This window comes from Bombina bombina, chromosome 9 (assembly GCF_027579735.1).
Source record: "Bombina bombina isolate aBomBom1 chromosome 9, aBomBom1.pri, whole genome shotgun sequence".
NCBI lineage: Eukaryota > Metazoa > Chordata > Amphibia > Anura > Bombinatoridae > Bombina > Bombina bombina.
Genome location: NC_069507.1, coordinates 220422763 through 220442737, shown reverse-complemented (window position 1 = coordinate 220442737; position 19975 = coordinate 220422763). Strand labels below are relative to the sequence as shown.

General features: G+C 39.9%; 1 protein-coding gene across 1 annotated transcript in view; it reads left to right on the top strand.

The window, feature by feature from the left end:
* PLPP4 (phospholipid phosphatase 4) overlaps positions 1-19484 on the top strand; it is a 280271-nt gene extending 260787 nt beyond the window's left edge. Inside the window, exons 6-7 of the mRNA XM_053692654.1 lie at positions 12446-12616; positions 18176-19484. Coding sequence (XP_053548629.1) covers positions 12446-12616; positions 18176-18375 — 371 coding nt within the window. The 3' untranslated portion in view covers positions 18376-19484. The remainder of the gene's footprint in view (positions 1-12445; positions 12617-18175) is intronic.
* Positions 19485-19975: the final 491 nt, after the last annotated feature.

Below are 19975 nucleotides of genomic sequence, written 5' to 3'. Positions count from 1 at the left end.
CAATGCTCTTTCGCGGGGGATTATCCGCAAATCCTGCTCTTTTGCAGGTGCTGGCTTCTTCTTTGTGAAGAAAAAGGGTGGCGAGTTAAGACCATGCATCGATTATAGGGGTCTTAATCGTCTTACCATTAAGAATGCTTACCCTATTCCGCTCATTATGGAACTCTTTGACCGCCTCAAGGGAGCTATGGTCTTTACTAACCTTGATTTGAGAGGAGCGTACAATCTCGTTAGGATCAAGGAGGGCCACGAATGGAAAACAGCATTTAACACCAGTAGCGGGCATTATGAGTATCTTGTAATGCCCTTTGGCCTATGTAATGCTCCTGCTGTTTTCCAGGAATTTATTAATGATGTCCTACGAGATATGTTGCAACAGTGTGTTGTGGTGTACTTAGACGACATCCTCATACACTCAACCACACTTGAGGCTCATCGTTCTGATGTTACACGGGTTCTTCAGAGACTATGTGAGAATGGCCTGTTTTGTAAACTTGAGAAATGTGAGTTCCATCAGACTCAAGTAACCTTCCTAGGTTATGTTATCTCCGTTGCAGGGTTCTCCATGGATCCTGACAAGTTATCTGCAGTTCTGCAGTGGCCTCGCCCAGTTGGTCTTCGGTCTATTCAACGTTTTTTGGGGTTCGCCAATTACTATAGAAAGTTTATTAAAAACTTTTTTTCCTTGGTCAAACCTATCACAGACATGACCCGTAAAGAGAATGATCCACTCCATTGGTCACCTACTGCCATTAAGGCCTTTGATAGTCTTAAGACTGCCTTTGCTGCCGCTCCAGTTCTGGCTCATCCTAACCCTGTCCTGCCTTTCGTTCTTGAGGTCGATGTGTCTGAGACTGGAGTAGGTGCCCTTTTTTTTTTTAATTATTTTTTATTGAGGGTAAAAAAAAATAATATACAACATACAGGTTGCTCAATGAACTAAATACAGATATAATGACTAACATATTCATCTCTAGGCAAAAATAGGCAGGTTGGGGAGCAACCTCTCAGCTACCCTCTATTTTTGCCCCTCCCCAAAATTACTCAGGCCACTTTTGGACCTTCACTTGCACAGCGTATTAGCTGAGGGGTTTTACAAGTTATAGACCGCTTTTAGGCCTATACATATCAATCGCATAAAATACTCACATACATTTGTACAAGTCGGGCATAACTAACCTATAAATACATGGAATTATTCTAAACCCTTATAGAAATCTGGTTTATAAAAGAGTTTATTAGCACAAATCTTAGAATAATATAAAGTTAGGTGACTCCGCAGAGCGTTGCTGGTGATCAACTATAATGTGGCTTATTGATACTCACACATGTTTTAATTCAGTTATACTATGGCAGGAAGTTATATACCAAAAGCCAGGGTTCATCCCAATGCTGTTGTGAGATTTAGACAATGCTGCCCGCAGGCATCTTTATAATTAGAACCCTCCCTAAATACTTTGATACTGCATACAGGGATAGTGCTAGGGCTATAAATTATACTCATACAGGTAAACCAGAGCTATCTAACAATTTATACATACAGCTGTATTATACTCTATTACACATTTAAGTACTTAGGGCAAAGCAGATGGTTATAACACTATCATGGAAGGAAAAAAAAAGAAAAAGAAACAGAGCTATAAAACATGTTCATACAAGTAATCCGGAGCTATCTAGCCATTAATACATACATCTGCAGTATATTACATTGCACATTAAATTATTTAGGACAAAGAAGATGGTTACAAGACTGTCGTGGAAAAAACATCACATATTAATAAAATTCAGTAACTAAATCACTAAGCACTATATTTCTCTCTGAGAACTGCTTGAATGTCCCACAGGTCCCCTGTTTTTAGAATCCACTCTGGTTGAATATTCAGGCCTGAAGGCCGTCATTCAGAAACATCAACAGCCATATCAGGGTAGGAGCAGAGCCTTAACATAGGGACTGCATCAGGGCTTATATCTCTACCCCACGCCAGTCCGGACACCCCCGGTATCACCAATTCTGTATCCAGAGTGAAAAATCCAGGCCTCAAGTGGGCCGCAATGCCAGCCATACATTACCAGCCTGAAAGACGCTCCTATTCGGATATACCAGACAGCTGATAGCAGCGGGTGGGCCCGGCATACAACTTCTGAGCTATGAAACAGGGCGACAGTCCCCACAGTCCTCAGATGAGGATGGTCTGACACCGGTAGTCCTAGTTCCTCAGGCAAGCTGTCTGGTATCAGTGCTTCAGGGTGCGTATTTCTCCTGACCTCCGCCACAGTGCGTGTCTCCTTGCTCCCGCAAGTGAACCGGGCAGGTATCGAGCTCTCAGGGGGTTGTCATCTGATCATGATCCAGAACCCCCGCTGCCAGCGGGGGTTCTGTATTGGGTTGCGGTATAGCTTTCAATCCCGAGATCTCTGCTCTCAGTTGTCTCCGGTCCTCAGATGCTTTAAGCTCAGAATGGGCACTGTCCATATATGCCAAGAGGCGATCAAATCTCGCGCATATTGTGCGCTCGTATTCAGCCAGCAGATCCCGCAAGTTTAAATGTGTTTCCGACATGTTTCAGCTGCAAAACTATATTTATATTGACAGAGGAGAAACTCCTATATTCTCCTATCACCCGGTTACCCGGGGGGGGTGCTAAGGCTGTCCTCCACGAGGCCACCACAAACCTCAATGGTCCAGTCTGCGAGACTCTTATACAAACAAATTTAGTATTGCCCAGACCAGCAGAGCTTGCTCTATAAGATGCATCAAAATTTTGTGCTGGATGGCATCAAAAACAGTCAGATATCTTGGTGGAAAGTATATCCTGTAGCTTGAGCTCTCAGATTAGCAGCCATCTTCTGCTAGTGCCTGGACACGCCCCCCGAGTAGGTGCCCTCTTGTCTCAACGTCCTACACCTGATGGTTCCTTGCATCCGTGTGGTTTCTTCTCTAATAAATTGTCTCCAGCGGAGTGCAATTATGAAATTGGCGACAGGGAATTACTGGCCATAATTTTGGCACTCAAGGAATGGAGGCATCTTCTCGAGGGTACTAGTGTGCCAGTGCTCATTCTTACTGACCACAAGAATTTAACTTATCTATCTGAAGCAAAACGTTTGTCGCCCCGACAGGCCAGATGGGCGCTATTTTTGTCTCGGTTTAATTATGTGGTCTCCTACCTGCCTGGTAGTAAGATTGTTAGGGCTGATGCCCTCTCTCAACAATTTTCACCTCTGTCCAAGGAGGAGTCTGTACCTACTCCAGTTATACCTCCTGACCATATTTTGGCTACCATACGTACTAATTTGACTTCTCCCTTGGGGGAGGAGATCCTGGCTGCACAAACCAATGCACCTCCTGAGAAACCTAGTGGTAAGTGTTTTGTTCCTGAGAATCTTCTAACTAAACTTTTGCACACTTACCACTATCCTAAAGCCGCAGGTCACCCAGGCAAGAACCAAATGATTTGGTCTGTCACTCAACAATCCTGCCCGAGCTCCCTGTTTCCAATGGCAATACTGTTATCCTTATGGTGGTTGACCGTTTTTCTAAAATGTCACATTGCATTCCCTTGAAGAAGTTGCCTACCGCTCAGGAGCTTTCTTCAATTTTTGCCCGGGAGGTCTTCCGTTTACATGGGTTACCCAAGGAGATAGTGTCAGACCGGGGTAGCCAGTTTGTCTCCAGATTTTGGTGTTCCTTTTGTGCTCAAATGGGGATCCAGCTCTCCTTCTCCTCGGCATATCCCCCTCAATCCAATGGGGCTGCGGAACAGTCTAATCAAGCTCTGGAACAGTTCCTCCGTTGCTATGTCTCAGATCACCACAATAATTGGTCTGAACTGTTACTTTGTTCAGAGTTTGCTCGTAATAGTGCAATTAATGCTTCCTCCAAGTTGTCCCCGTTCATGGCGAATTATGGGTTTCAACCATCCTTGTCGCCCAATTCATTCATGTCTCAGGGTATTCCGGCTTTGGAGGAGCATCTCCGGCAACTCCGTTCCACGTGGGTGCAGATTCAGGATTGCCTTCATTGTTCTATGCAGCGCCAAAAGTTCCAGGCTGATCTGCCTGCACCTTCCTACCAGGTTGGTGAGAGAGTTTGGCTGTCCTCCCGCAACTTGAATCTTCATGCGCCTTCCAATAAACTGGCTCCCCGTTATGTTGGTCCTTTTCGAATGCTCCAACGGGTCAATCCTGTGGCCTACGCTTTTGACCTTCCTCCTGCAATGCGCATCTCCAATGTTTTTCATATTTCCCTCTTGAAACCATTGGTTTGTAATCGGTTTACCACTGTGTTGCTTCGTCCCCGTCCTATCTTTGTTGACAACCATGAGGAGTATGAGGTCAGCAGCATTATTGACTCTCGTATGTCCAGGGGCCGCGTACAGTATCTGGTTCATTGGAGGGGCTACGGTCAAGAGGAGCGTTCATGGGTTCCCTCCTCTGATGTTCATGCTCCCGCCCTCCTCCGTGCCTTCCATGCCCGTTTCCCCAATAAGCCTTTTATCCTCCCGCGGGGGAGGGGTCGTTGAGGGGAGGGTACTGTTAGGGTTTTTCCCTGCCTTGTTGGCCATGTGCTGCTGGCAGCCATTTTACTCACCTCTCTTGCTGACTTTGGTGCATTCTGGGAGATGCTGCTCACTTCCTGCACTAACTTTTATGGCCAGACTGGTTTACATCATCCATGTGAGACAGGATGCAGACTCAGAATTGTGATGTCATCACTTATTATTTAAAGGGCCTTTGTTCAGTATTCTTTGCCCTTGCGTTGTCTCAGACCTGTTTGTGAGAGCTCCTGTGTATTACCTGGCTGTCTGACGTCCCTCCTGGTTCCTGATCCCTGGCTTGTTCCTGACTCTGCTGTTCTCCTTGTTCCTGATTCTGGCTCGTCTGACTACTCACTTTGGCTCCTGACTTGGCTTGTCTGACTACCAGCTCTGGTTTTGATTCCTGGCTTGTTATTTGACTTGTGCACTTTTATTACTTTTTGCTATTAATAAAGGTGTGAATATTTTTGCACTTCTCGTCTCAGTCTGATTCCCGGCACCCTGACAAATATCATGTCACAAATTGTCCAAATAGGTAGCAGGTGTGCATAATCTTCCAAGACTATCCCAAAGTCTGGAATTCTTTTCATATACCAATCCAGTATTCTAGAAAACAGAATCACAGAATCAGGAAACATACTTCAAGTATATTTTATTAAAATGCAAAAATACATGGCTATTAAAATGCTTGCAACACGTTTCTCAAGTCCCAAAGCTATTTCATCAGGTATGCGTAGAGTCTGTTTGCTGCTTAAAGTGTTGAGGATTGACCATAGTCTGTGATGAGGCTCCATTTAGGATCTACTGGTTCCAGAGACGGGGGTTACAATGAGGCATTGTAATCACTCAACCTGCTATCTTCTGCATATTGGAGTAGTACAACTCTTGTGAATAACATTACTTAGGGCTCGATTTATCTAAATCCTGACTGCAGGTTCACACAGTTAGGATTTATCGAGCAGCGACTATTAGACCGCCACTTCCCTGCCCTGTTCTCCACCTCTTAGGTGGAGAATTTTAATCTCCCCAGTCTCTTCAGACAGGGGAGATTGACAGCTTCTGCCTGAGCGTGATTGGCTGTGCGCAGGCAGTGTTGCATATGAGCGCACATGGGGGGCTTGTGTGCAATGGTAAATGCAGGCAACGGATTGCTGCCTGCCAGATGAGAAGCCGGGCTGAGAAGGGAGAATATGCCCGCCCCTGTCCGCCCGCGTTTGATAAATAGAGCCCATAAGAGTATTTGGATTCCTTTGATTTGGATGACCTATGCCATCATTAAACAAGGAAGGGAGCAGTGAGTAAAGGAGTAAATAAACACAAGCTGCTAGAATTGGATCGTGTATAAACTACGATATAATATGTTGCTTGCGCTAGTGTGTAACCTTTAACGTTTATAAATTACTATAAGAGGTGACTGCTTGGATATTGAGCCGTTACCTTTCTGCCTCTAGTGCACTGAGTTTTCTGGGGGTTTTAGTATCATGTGTTCAGTTTATAGGGACAATGATTTCAATGGATAATACCTGCGCAGTATGTAATTATTATTATTTGTTTATTTTGTTTCTCACATTTCCTACATTCACTGTCCCTAAAAAATATCACCCTCAGTCATCTTTTTTATGAAGTGGATTAAAAAAAACTGAATGGGGGTGAGGGGTAGAGATACAAAAGATAACAGTGAGAGACAAAAGGGTTAATAGAGAAAAAAAGGGTGAAGAAAAAAGAGAAAAACAGAAAGACAAAGAAAGGGGAGAGAATGAGTGCAGCTCTTTCTCAGTGTGTGTGTGAACCTATATATAATATCTCAACCGATCATGTGGTTTATAGTTACACTGTAAGGGGATTCTTGTGTGCTCCCCCACCTTTTATTTCAGGGTGAGAGATGAGGCTTTATGCCCAACTGATCTTAAAAATCATCAGCCCCCAGTGCTTACAAACATGTGACCCTGTAATCTCACCCCTAATGTTGCACCAAAATTACACCCTAATTTTACAAATAAAGTGACAGTAAAGTCAAAATTAAACTTAATGGATTGGATAGTGCATGATATTTTAAAGAATGTTCCAGTTTACTTATATGATCAATTTTGCATAGTTCTGTTGGTACCCTTTGTTAAAGGAGCAGTAAACCTAAAAAATAATGTTATATAATTCTGCACATAGTGCAGAATTATATAACATTATCTTAGCGCAAACATTGTACATTAAAGTATTGCAGCCATTTTTTATGATAAAGTCTAGTTTTTCAGACCGCCGCTCCTTGCTCTGCTGAGCAGGTCTGGTTTTTTTTCGGAATTTCCTTAAACGCATCTGGGCAGCTCTCTACTCACAGCTGGCCCAACCGCACCTTTAAACTTAAAGTAGCTCGCTCCAACTCTGGTCTGGTAGCGGGAGCGAGCTACATTGAGATTAAAGGCGCGATCAGGCCGGCTTTGAGTAGACAGCTGCCCAGATGCGCTTAAGAAAAAAAACAGATCTGCTCAGCAGAGCAAGGAGCGGCGGTCTAAAAAACTAGACTTTATCATAAAATATGGCTGCAATACTTTAATGTACAATGTTTGCGCTAAGATAATGTTATATAATTCTGCACTATGTGCAGAATTATATAACATTATTTTTTAGGTTTACTGCCCCTTTAAAGAGTAATCTTAGGTGAGCTCAGGAGTGTGCATGTGTCTTTAGCCATTTTTCAGCTGTGTTTGCAACATTGTTTCTAGCAATGTTATGCATAGTTACAAACACTGCTTCCATAGACTACTATACACGCTTGCACACTCCTAAGCTCCTATCAGGGTACCTAGGTTTAGTGTTTAACAAATGATAACAAAAGAACAAAGCAAATTTGGGATCTTTTCCAGATAAGCCCCGCCAAAAAGTTAACCCCCGCCACTATGTTGTGCACATTTCTTGATCACAATACATTATGCAGGCAGATATATGTCAAACTCAACACAGACTTTACGGCAACAACTCGAGCAGCAAACGATGATATTTAGAAAAGAAACTGACCTCTTTGGCAACCAGCTGGTTTAACGGGCTCCAGCTGATCGCAATTGTGACAGTTTCTTTTCTAAAAGGAGTAAGGGCATTGGCTCGGGTAGCTAGCTACAGGTTATTAGGGATTACAAGCTACACAGACGTGTGTGCAGGTAGCAAACCGAATACAACCCTGAATCCTCCAATAAACACTTCCCATGGCTCTAAAGTCACTGCGTGCGTGCGTGTGTGCAGGTAGCAAACCGAATACAACCCTGAACCCTCCAATAAACACTTCCCACAGCTCTAAAGTCACTGCGTGCGTGCATTAAATTGGAGCTGGCAAAAGTGGTGGGGCTTAACTTTTCGCGCGTGCACTTTTTGCATTAGTGGCGGGGCTTATCTGGAAAAGATCCCAAATTTGATAATAGAAGTAAATTGGAAAGTTGATTAAAATTGCACGTTCTGCCTGAATTATTAAAGTTTAATTTTTATTTTTCTGTCCCTTTAAATTGAACGTGCACTTCACTTTCTAATACTGTCACAATTTGTTTAGTAAAGTAACTTGGCTTCTCTTTAAAGAGACATGAAACCCAACATTTTTCTTTCATGATTTAGGTAGAACATACAATTTTAAACAACTTTCTAATTTGCTTATTATCAAGTTTGCTTCATTCTCTTGGTATCATTTGTTTGAAGGAACAGCAGTGCACTACTGGTTTCTAACTGAACACATGGGTGAGCCAATGACAATCAGTATATATATGCAGCCACCAATCAGCAGCTAGAATCTAGGTTTTTTGCTGCTCCTGAGCTTTCCTAGATAAACCTTTCAGCAAAGGATAACAAGAGAAGGAAGCAAATGAAATAATAGAAGTAAATTGAAAAGTTGTTTAAAATTGTATGTTCTGTCTAAATCATGAATGTCAAATTTTGACTTTACTGTCCCTTTAATTATAATAAATGAAATAATAACTATTTATTGTCTCAACACAGTTTTATGCAATTTCTCACAATTGATGGTCTGGTTGTAAATAGCTTGTGCTGCAGTATAAAACCAAGTCTACTAAACTTCAGATAACTTGTCTTTAAAGAGCAAAAAATCTCTTCTTTGTATTTTTTACATGTACTTTTTTGTGATATCTGTTAGCCTTTAAGCTCTAGTAAAAGTCTATCTAATTAAAATAGCTGACAGACTTCCCATAAGCACTGACATAATGGCAAAAATTGTAGTTGTGTTTGCTTCCAAGAGCTTTAAATCTATTTTTACTGCTGATGACACTTTTAAATGATTGTTCTGTGTCTCGGTCCTGTGTTACTGCCAAGACATTTTGCTTTATAACATAGTAGCAGAGACTGGAAGACATTTATCAAGTCAATCTTAATTTAAATTCCCTCTGATCTTTGCTTTCATCAATGAATCCGGAGAAATTCAGAAATATGTGTAGCTGCACATAAAAATGACCCTCAAAGTCAATGTTCAGTTTCAAAGGATCATAATATGTATTAAATAGTGTCTAGATTGAGTGTACCTGACAGTAAAGGAGTTAAAGGAACCTTCTTATGCAAAAATGTCCTATTAATCAGAGGTTTCCAAACTATTTCTGGCCACTGCCCTCGTGGTTGCATAAACTCATCATCAGCGACCCCTCCCACACACACAAACCTTTCAGGTAAAATTTGTATTCAGAATGACAGTGAACAATCCCAAATGAAAGTTAGTATAAACATTTATTAATATTTTAAATTAAACTTTTTTGTTTTGTTTAATTCATTAAAAATCGCCACATTTGGGGGGCGTGTCCGGACGGCAGCCATTACAGACGTGAAATAATGGAGCTCTGAGAAATGCTTAACTATACTAACAAATTCTGTGGAGCTACCCTATAATTGATCCATTCATTTATCATATTCGGATCTCTGAAGTTCATCTCTATCTGGATATACTCTTGCTTCATACCTATGCACTGTTGCTGACCTGTTCCGGACTGTTTAATCTTAGGCTGTGGCCTTACAAGTAATTTTCAACATCTCCCCCCCCCCCCCCCCCCCCGGGTTCCCGGGTAAAACAGAAGTTGCTAACTTGCTCAGCTTTATATCTATCAATTGCCTACGGAGTAAATATTGGTGGTGCCTATTTTTCCCTCCACTTACAGCTATAACCTTTCAGATTGAGGTAAGGGAATCATGAAGGAAGATTTAAGTTCTATATTATCCCTTTTGCAAGGGCTTGAAAAAGTGATGACAGATGGATATTGCCAGCTTGTTTCCACCATACGTGAATCATTCAAATTGGAAGATGGAAACATTCCCCCTGACATAAGAAGGGAGACGACCGTGAAGCAACCGCAAAATGTACAATCTACTGATACCCCAGCGTCATCTGACAGTGCTATATGTTCAGCACCGAGTGACACAGTCAAACCAAATTGCTCCCTGAGGGGCCCTGCTCCGGAGGTGGCGGCCGGACCAACGGAGCAGAAGTTGAGACTTGCCTATCATCGGCTGACACTCGGCACTTACTCATCTAGGGTGTCTCTCACCCCCAGGCTTCAGCATGCGACACTGCTTTGGAAACAATTGGCTCGATCAGGTATGCCTATGGGACTTGCTCGTAATGCCACGCGGACCCAAACTACATTGATCCTTGAGTGGGAGAGCAGGCTACTTCCTCCTAACGACTCACAACATAGACTGGACACGGGGTAAACATTAACGTTCAGATACAGCCCTGATATCTGTTAGGTGGCTATATAGAGATCCTTTTCGCCAAACTGGAAATTAATGTTAAGGGAGCAGATGGTAAAGACTTTGACAGATCTGCTGCTGTGGATATATTTCAACTTCTGCCCCTATCCTTAAACCTATACCCGAGGTGCAGCTTTAACCCTCACGTTTTTATCAAAGCCCTCATTAAAACCTTTTTTCTTTTGTTTGTAATTTGCATTGCCATTGCTATAGTAAATGTAATACCTTTTGTGCCTTTTACCCAAAAGAATACTCTGACCTCAATACATACCCTTTGTTATAATAATCAGCTATACCGAGGCTGTCTATTGCCTATGCTGCATATCATTTACTGCCCTTAACACAGTTTCTAATCTATGTATTAGTAATACTTGCACTGTTTTCAAACAAACCCTTAGTTAGGTATTTTTATTTATCTTAACCTAGCTTTTTTAGAAGGGTAATGTAGGTGTATATCCTTTTTTGTATAGCATATATGCAGAACTGGTGTTTTTTTTTTTGTTTGTTTTGTTTTTTTGTATTTAAACTTGAACAGTTGTTCATGATATGATTACAGTCTACAGACATATAGTATGTATCCAGTGTAAAACCGTTAGCAACTTTATCAAATTGGTCAAAAAGTATATAGACTACCTAGGTACTCATATTATTACCCCTTGAAGACCTCATCCGTGTCTTTTGTCAGTTCAACTATGTAGCCTAGTTTCATTATATACCATGGATCTTTGTTCCCTTAGTAATTAGTGATCATCACCCTACTATATTAGATAATTAGTACTTAGCCCAAGCAGGTTAGGGATGCTCCTGTTATCCTTAAGTCTCCTATACTGCACATTCTTCCTACTATCACATATACCCCCAAATTTGGTCATGCTAAAACATGTGTGATACTAGGTACTACCTTTTTCAAGCTAAATTTTACTAACCTTTTTGTATTATATATTCCTTGCTAGAGGGATGTTATCCCTCTTAAACATTTGCTAAAACTCCGCCATTGTTGCTCAAAATTTATAATATTCTTAAGATTAAGCATTAAGCTATGCATTCTAGCTCAATAACTTACATTTCAAGCGGTGCTTACCCGCTGATTGTTATTGACCTCTTTGAGATACACCCCCCCCCTTACTAAATATTCATTTATATATACTCTTTTGAAGCTCACAATGAGCTGCCTATCTGGCTACAAGTTATATTTCATATTTCTAGACCATTTGGCCTAAATACTTGGCTCCTAACTAGTCAGTGCAACATGTTATAAAATTGTTAAAATGAGGATTGCATCTAGATCCCACTGCAATGTCTTATTCCGTTATGGTTTTATTAATTCAGTGGGTTGGTTGAAACTTTTTGCTTTGTCATTGTATATGCTCTCTGTCTTCTTATACAGTCTCACTGTAACCTTTATGAAGAGACTATTTGTTCTTGTTATATTTATCATATTCCTCAATAAAAAGAAATTATAAAAAAAAAAAAAAAAAATCGCCACATTTGAAGATCTAGGGGCCGATTTAACAAGGGCCAAATGGCCCTGAATGTAACTGTGTCCGCGTAAGCCTTCAGGCTTGCCTGAAACAGAAGTTAAATTGAAAGTCAATCCTAGCATTGTACAAACGCTAGGATTGACTGTTGAAACAAATAAAGGGGACTTTCATTCATGAAGTATAAGATACTTCATGTTTAAAGCTCCTTTATTTGTTTCAACCGATCGCGTTCTTAGCTGCTACAGCAGCCTACGGCTAAAATATTTTTTGCTAAGAGGTGACGATTTCACCTGTTATCCAATAGCCATGCGGTAAATCTGGCTCCCATGGGCGCCAAGAGGGATGGAGAGAGAGAGCAAAAAAATAGGAGAGACAGAGCAAAAGAGAGGGGAGGAGAGAGCGCAAAAGAGAGGGGGAAGAGAGAGAGCAAAAGAGAGGTGGAGCGAGAGAGAGCGCAAAAGAGAGGGGGAGAGAGCATAAAAGAGAGGGGGAGAGAGTGCAAAAGAGAGGGGGAGAGAGAGAGCAAGGGGTGGGACCGCTGTACTGCAAAAAATGGCCCGTGTGAACGGGCTTTAGGACTAGTTTTTATATAAACACACTTCTTATTCTATGTCTCACGGGCAATCCTAATGGAGAGATCCCGCAATGTATAAATGTTATCAGTTTTATTCTCATTTTATTTCTTTGTTTTCAATCTGACAGTTGCCTTTTCTGGCTTGGGATTTACCTCATTCTACCTGGCAGGAAAGCTGCACTGTTTTACTGAAATGGGACAGGGGAAGAGTTGGCGACTGTGCGCTGCGCTGCTACCATTATACTGTGCCATGATGATCGCACTGTCACGCATGTGTGACTACAAGCACCATTGGCAAGGTAAGGGCTCTGTAATCCTGGGCACGACTGGTGTCTTGAGACTTCTCTACACACCTGCAAACATTAGGCAAAATAAAAAAAATCAGCAAGATGTGGTATAGATGGTGCTGGTACAATTTCAGCAACATTGGCCCAGGGTACATGAAATCTTGTTGGAATAATTTGCATTCAAAACAGCTGATGAAGGGACTTAAAGGGGCAGTAAAGTAAAAATTAAACTTAAATTGATTGGACAGAGCATGACATTTTAAACAACTTTCCAATTTACTTCTATTATCAATTTTGCTTAGTTCTCTATAGAGTAATCCTAAGTGAGCTTGGGAGCATGCACCTGTCTATAGCCATCTGGCAGCAGTTTATAGCAATGTTATACATAGTCATAGACTACTAAAGACACGTGCACGCTCCTAAGTTCCTATCAGTCTACCTAGATTTATGCTTCAACAAAGGATAACATGAAAACAAGGCAAATTTCATAATAAACGTAAATTGCTAAGTTGATTAATATTGCAAGCTTCACTTGAATCATGAATGTTTAATTTTGACTTTACTGTCCCTTTAATGTATACATCTACACCATGAGTGTCAAAATCTAGTCCTGGAAGTTCAACTAAAACTTCAGTTTTGAACAATTTTTACCACTTTTAAAGGGATATGAAACCAAATGTTTTCTCTCCGGATTTAGAGAGAGTGTGCAATTTTAAACAACTTTCAAATTAATTTATATTATCTAATTTGTTTCATTCTCTTGGTATCCTTTGTTGAAAAGAATACATAGGTATCCCTATCCCTTTACATTCTGTCCTTTCTCACATCAGTGTCTGCTTATCTGGCATTTCTTCTTGGATGGCCTCTCAGCACCTAAAAATCAACATGTCCAAGACTGAGCTCCTTCTAATCCCCCACTCTAATTCTACCCCGGTTTCTAACTTTTCAATCACTGTTGGTGACACCACTATCTCCCCATCACCCCAAGTCCACTGCCTACGAGTTACACTTGACTCCAATCTGTCCTTCATATCCCACATCCAATTGCTCTCTTCATCCTGTCACCTCCCTCTCTCCCCTCTTCAATCCGTCCTAAATGCCTCTGCTAGGCTAATCCACCTCTCCCGATGCTCTGTATCTGCTGCACCTCTCTGCGAGTCCCTTCACTGGCTCCCCATTCACAGCAGAATTAAATTCAAAATTCTCACCCTGACCTACAAAGCCCTTACCAACGCAGCCCCCCCCCCCCCCCATCTGTCCTCACTCATCAACAAATATACTCCAGCCCATCCCCTAAGGTCCAACAATGACCTGCTCCTTGCATCTTCTACCATCACCTCTTCCCATGCTAGACTACAGGACTTCTCTCGTGTGGCACCAACATTCTGGAATGCACTTCCTCAAGCTGTCAGACTTTCCCCTAACCTTTCCTCCTTTAAAAGCTCTCTAAAGACCTTTTTGTTCAGGGAAGCCTATAACCAAATCAGTAACTAATGAACTCCACTTGCCTAATAGCTGCCCTCATCTAACTCCACACTAACATCATTCTCACCTTTGCAATCCCCACCTCCTGTTTCTCACCATCCTACCCATCTAGATTGTAAGTTCCCACGGGAACAGGGCCCTTAATTCCCCCTGTATTTGTTTGTTAAACTTTGTCTGGTGTCTTTTATATTGTATTGTACTGTACTTTGTACCCATGGACAGCTCTGCGTAATCTGTTGGCACTTTATAAATAAAGAATAATAATAAAATAAAATAAATAATATAGGTAGGCTCATTAGTTGCTTATTGATGGCTGCACATATATGCCTCATGTTATTGGCTCACCCATGTGCAATGATGTTTCTTCAATAAAGGACACTAAGAGAATGAAGCAAATTAATAATATAAATTAATTGGAAAGTTGTTAAAATTGTGTTCTCTATGTGAATTATGAAAGAAACATTTTGGGTTTTCGTGTCCCTTAGTTTTCCACCTAGACTCCGGAGTTTGCACGTGCATTTATTGCACCAATATGCATTTTATATATATTTTTACAAATAACATGCCACATGTAGAGTTACCACCTAGCTAGTATGTTACTGGCATGGTCAGTGTTATTATGTAGATAATAAAGAATAAGATATTTAAATACATATTAATCCTAGTTGCTATCTTTCTGAGTTATGTTGTCTAATTAGAAATGCAAATGTATGCTAATTGACACCACCAATTTTTCTTCTTCAAGAGAGTTGCCAACCCTAGTCATATGCCTTTTAGCAATTCCTGCTGGGCATATAATGGCTAGATAATTAATAACATCTGTTTAAATGGGGCCTTATAGCTTGGGATCCTATGCTTTAAAGATATTAAGCTGTGGATGTTGCAGTGTCATAACTCTTCCTAACCTCTTCACCAACTCTGAAGTGGCTAAGTTAATCATTAAATACATTTTATAAGTCTAGTATTTATGTTATTCACCGCCCCCTCTCTAGTCATGGGTGCCACTATGTTGAAATCTATCTTTCTTCACTACATTCCAGTGCTGACCTGTTTACATCAACTCTTTCCCCATGATTAGAGGGAGGTGTATGAAATGTATTTAGTGTTCAGTGTCCCTTTAAATCATCTTTGATTGGCTTGTCTGAAATGATTGACAAGCCCTGATCTTGCACGATTGGCTTGTGAGAATAGGGAGCAGGACTATTAAAGGGACATATTACCCAAAGGTTGAATTATTTAAAAGTTATGTAGCATATCTATAAAAAGCTGACTTAAAATATCACATTAACATGAAAGATATTTGACATCAAAATGTCTTTAATAACCACATGCTACTGTAAAGGGATGTTAAACATCCAATTAAGATGTTTGTTCCAGACATGGCATGTGCATACACAGTCACTTTATTTTAAGCAAGTTTACTATGAAATATCACAAGATTTTGGTGAAAATCTCATGAGAGTTCAATAAAGCACAGTGTGTACTCAGCACTGATGATACTGATTAGCGGGTTTTTTTGCACCATGCAGATGACACTAAAGAGAGTAATAAAAGGATAACTGCTCACAGAACACTTACTCTGGTGAGCGGAGGAAAATTTGAGACAAGATATCTTCCTTTTTTACATAGAGATGTCCATGTAATATTTTCTTTTCAGATTTTTACAGTTGTGCTGCATAAATTTGAAGTGTTTAGCTTATGAGTATCATGTCCTTTTAAATGCAAGCAGGGGATGCTTACATAGTCCATATAAAAGCTAGGTATGGTGCCCAATAGTGACTCCTAGCTCCCTTACTAGCCAATCCTTCCCTAAGATTGACAAATAGTTAAGACAAAATAACAATATTAAAGTAGAGGAGCGCTAAAAGCTCAGTGGTCTAGGAGGGCAATAAATCTTATTGACTCTTAATTAAAAACAAATAGTATTTAGCTTTTAGCGCTCCTCTACTTTAATATTTTTATTTTTGTCTTATCCTTACATAGTCATACAGGTTTCCCGACTTAATAAATAGAGTCTATTGGAGATGAGCATTTGGTTTCAGATGAATACAAATGAGTCCAAATTTATGCAGATTCGACAAGTCGCCAACTACATGAACAGCAAAATACATTATTGTACGGAAAAGACGAAGAACGAATGTTTGCTTGACCAAATCACTTCATTCATTTGGTTGTGCCTTTGGTGCCACAAAAGGTGCAGGAAGGGGGTAGGGGCAATATTGTTTTGCTAATCAGCTCATTTGTTTATAATAATGCACAGGGGGTCTACCAATGCATGTGGCCATTGTCCCCTGTCCAATCCTGCCATAGTATTACTAATGATTGATGTTGGGAACAGACGGTCAGGCACTAAATGTTATATTTTAACCACACAGACTTGTCCAATCAAGCCTTAACCTAGCATAAGGAGGGGGGAGACTAGGGAATGCTCAGACAGTTTCAGTCACTTTGACTTCAGCTGTACCTCTGTCATTGACTCAAATTCAGTCAGCAAGTTATATGTTTATATGTTCTGTTAACATTCAAAGATAGGTTATTTTAATTACTGAACTCTATAATGTAAGATTTTTGTTAAAATTGTATATATTTACTGTTCCCATTTGAAATAACTGTAACAAATCCAATTCCAATATTCAGCTGAAATTAATGCCCGCATAAGCTAAATTCCATTAAACCAAACATTAGGTAATAACTGAAACACATTTTTTTGATGAAACAATTATTTGCTTGTGAACATCTGTAGAGCCTATTGTTTTGGTAGATTAAAGTGACAGAATATTAACATTGAAATGTGTATAGATGCATTTTAATTTAGCATTGTACTTCTATTAGCAAAAATGCTTCTAGTAAATGTTATTACTGTTTCAGAGGCATATATCAGATACTGTGCTTCCCAACTGTACCCTCATTAAAATACTGTGCTTGTTCACAAAGCTGCCAGTAGACTATATCTTGTTACTGATGACTCAACTTGCATTATACAAACCCATACTAGATCTCTGTGGGTGCACTAGGCATATGCCGCGTCTGTATATATCCCTTCAAAAAGAAATACATTTTACTACAAGCATAATTTGATAATAAAAGTATATTGCAAAAATTAGTTTGTTTATTGAGAATCTCCATAGTGGCAACTGGAAACCTTAAATAGCATGGCTGGCTGAATTTCTATTTCATACACTTAAAGTTGAATATTTTCTTGTTATTATTTGATGTTTTTAAATATCTGAATATTATTTGCATGCAATCTCAACTGATTCCCATTATAAGCCCACCGGTATTTATGCTGTAATTTTCTTTATATTTTACACATTGTTATTGTAAATTGAAATGTAACAATAGGCGTTCTTTCTATATTTAAAAAAAAATATATATATATATAAAAAAAGTAAATTATATCCGTATATTTGCCTTTCGCAAAGCAAATTCGTAGCTGTACTAATACCGTTTACATGCTTATGGTCTACTTTAAAGGGATAGCAAAGTCCAAATTAAACTTTCATGATTAAGATAGGCCATGCAATTTTAAACAACTTTCTAATTTACTTTTATCATCAAATTTGCTTTTTACTCTTGGCATTCTTTGTTGAAAGCTAAACCTAGGTAGGCTAATTTCTAAGCCCTTGAAGGCCGCCACTTATCTGAATGCATTTGATAGTTTTTCCACAGCTAGAGGGCGTTAGTTCATGTGTTTCATAAAAATAACATTGTACTCAGCACTAATTTAATGAAATGCAAGTCTGTCAAAAGATATGAAACAAGGAGGCAGTCAGCTGAAGCTTAGATACAAAGTAATTACAGAGGTAAAAGTATATTTCTATAACAGTGTTGGTTATGCAAAATTGAAGAATGTTAAATAAAGGTATTATCTATCTTTTAAACTATAACATTGTTGGTGTTTACTATCCCTTTAATAAGATTTCCCTCAATTACACAAATACACCGGGTTGTAGAACTTTTTACAGTATCAGGGGTACGAATAAGTGTAGCAGATATATTTTGTCATATTCCCATTACCACATTGAGCTGTGCTTGTCTTTATTTTGGTTCCGAACTTCCTCTATTTTTTTCTTATTTTCCTTACAGATTCCTTTGTGGGCGGTGTTATTGGTTTGGCTCTTGCCTATGTTTGTTACCGGCAACATTACCCCTCCTTGACGCACTCATCCTGCCATAGACCTTTTGTGTGCCTGTGTCAGATCAGCACTCAGAAGAAGGAGGAATCACCAGCAACAGACAACACTGAGGGGCTGATGCATGAAAGTATGACCGAGGGACCTGTATGACCTATAGTGGTCTTTTCTGACTTGTAACCTCAACAAGGGGTGTCCTACACTGTGTGTACGGTATTAAATCCATTTGTGTGACCAACAGCACTGCAATCAACACAGGCCACAGAGCTATTCTGGGAGCACATTTGTCTATAATAATGTGTTTTTCCCTGATTCTAGATTTTATCTCGGTACTGTATGATCTTCACTTCGCTGTTGAGAACAGTTGAAATTGTCATTCATTTTCAATATCCCTCCCAACTCATCACATTGTGTGTTTGTAACACCTGATCTCCTTTTAGATCTGATATTTGTTACAATGTAGCACTTTTAGCGTCACATTAGCAAAAAAGGCAGCACTTTTTCACTTCTTTTTATTTTTTCTAAGACTGTAATTTTCAATATCATTCTCTAAATAGTTATGACATTTCCCCAGGTCTCCATAAGCAGTGCTAGCAATCTCATTCATTGTCACTGCCGGTTCCAATATTATCATAAATCTAACTAAGCAGTGCTGATTTTCCAATTACTTTTTTGAACAAATGTTAACATGCACATATGGCACAGTGACCATTCTTATATTCTCATTGTGCAGCAAACACCCATATGTCTTATTTAGTGGTGTGTTTATTTCCATGTCTTATTGATCCACAACCACCACTGTATGTTAAAAAAACAACACATTTCTTATGTTGAACCATCCATGTTTTTAACCCTTTACGCCATTATCATTTCACTGTCTAATGTATAACTCTGAATTTCACTTTGTTGCTGGACAAAGAATAAGCTCAGTATGTGATTTCATAAAAGGTTTAGAATGGTCTGTGGTTTATGATGAATCTAACCATGTGATTAACCAAGAGAGGTGGGGGTGCTATATATAAATGCTGTGATTGACACATCTGGAGTCGTCATGGTATTCTCTCATTATCATATGATTTTACTCTTGCTTAGTTACACATAGTAACCTAGCTTATCCTCTCTAGTTAATGTCAGTTTTGGCATCCCGCTTGTTTAGGATTGCCACCTCAGCCATGTTTTCCAGGACACCTATGAGTTACACATGCTGCAGGGTGTGCAGGGAGGAACATGTATTGTGTTTCTGGACAGCACTATTCATATTCCTCCCTGCACACCCTGCAGCATGTGTACATTATAAGTGTCCAGGAAAACATGGCAGAGGTGGCAATCCTACGCTTGTTACTCTCAGGCTGCAGATTGCTGTTGTTTCTGGTCACATGGTTTGAGGGGTGAGGCTAAGCTGTATTGGGAAGTAGCAGCCACCAGAATATTTGATAAAGCACTAGACTAATTTAAATGGTCTAAATAGCAAATTCATGGCCGTTGGAGCCGTTAAGCATCCCCTTAAAGGGACATTAAACACTAAATACATGCTAGATAGAATGATGCATTCAAAGAAAAGATTAGTCCATGACTAACATGTAGATGTATTTTTTAAAGTTTTATTAGTTGTTTAAAAAGTGACAAAATAAGTGTAAAGTTTTAGTGTCTATAAAACACTGGGAGCTGCCATGTTGTAACTTGTGTTACCTTCTCTGCTGTGGCCAATTAGGGACAGTTATAAATAAGTTACTAAAGTGTGCAGCCAATGGCT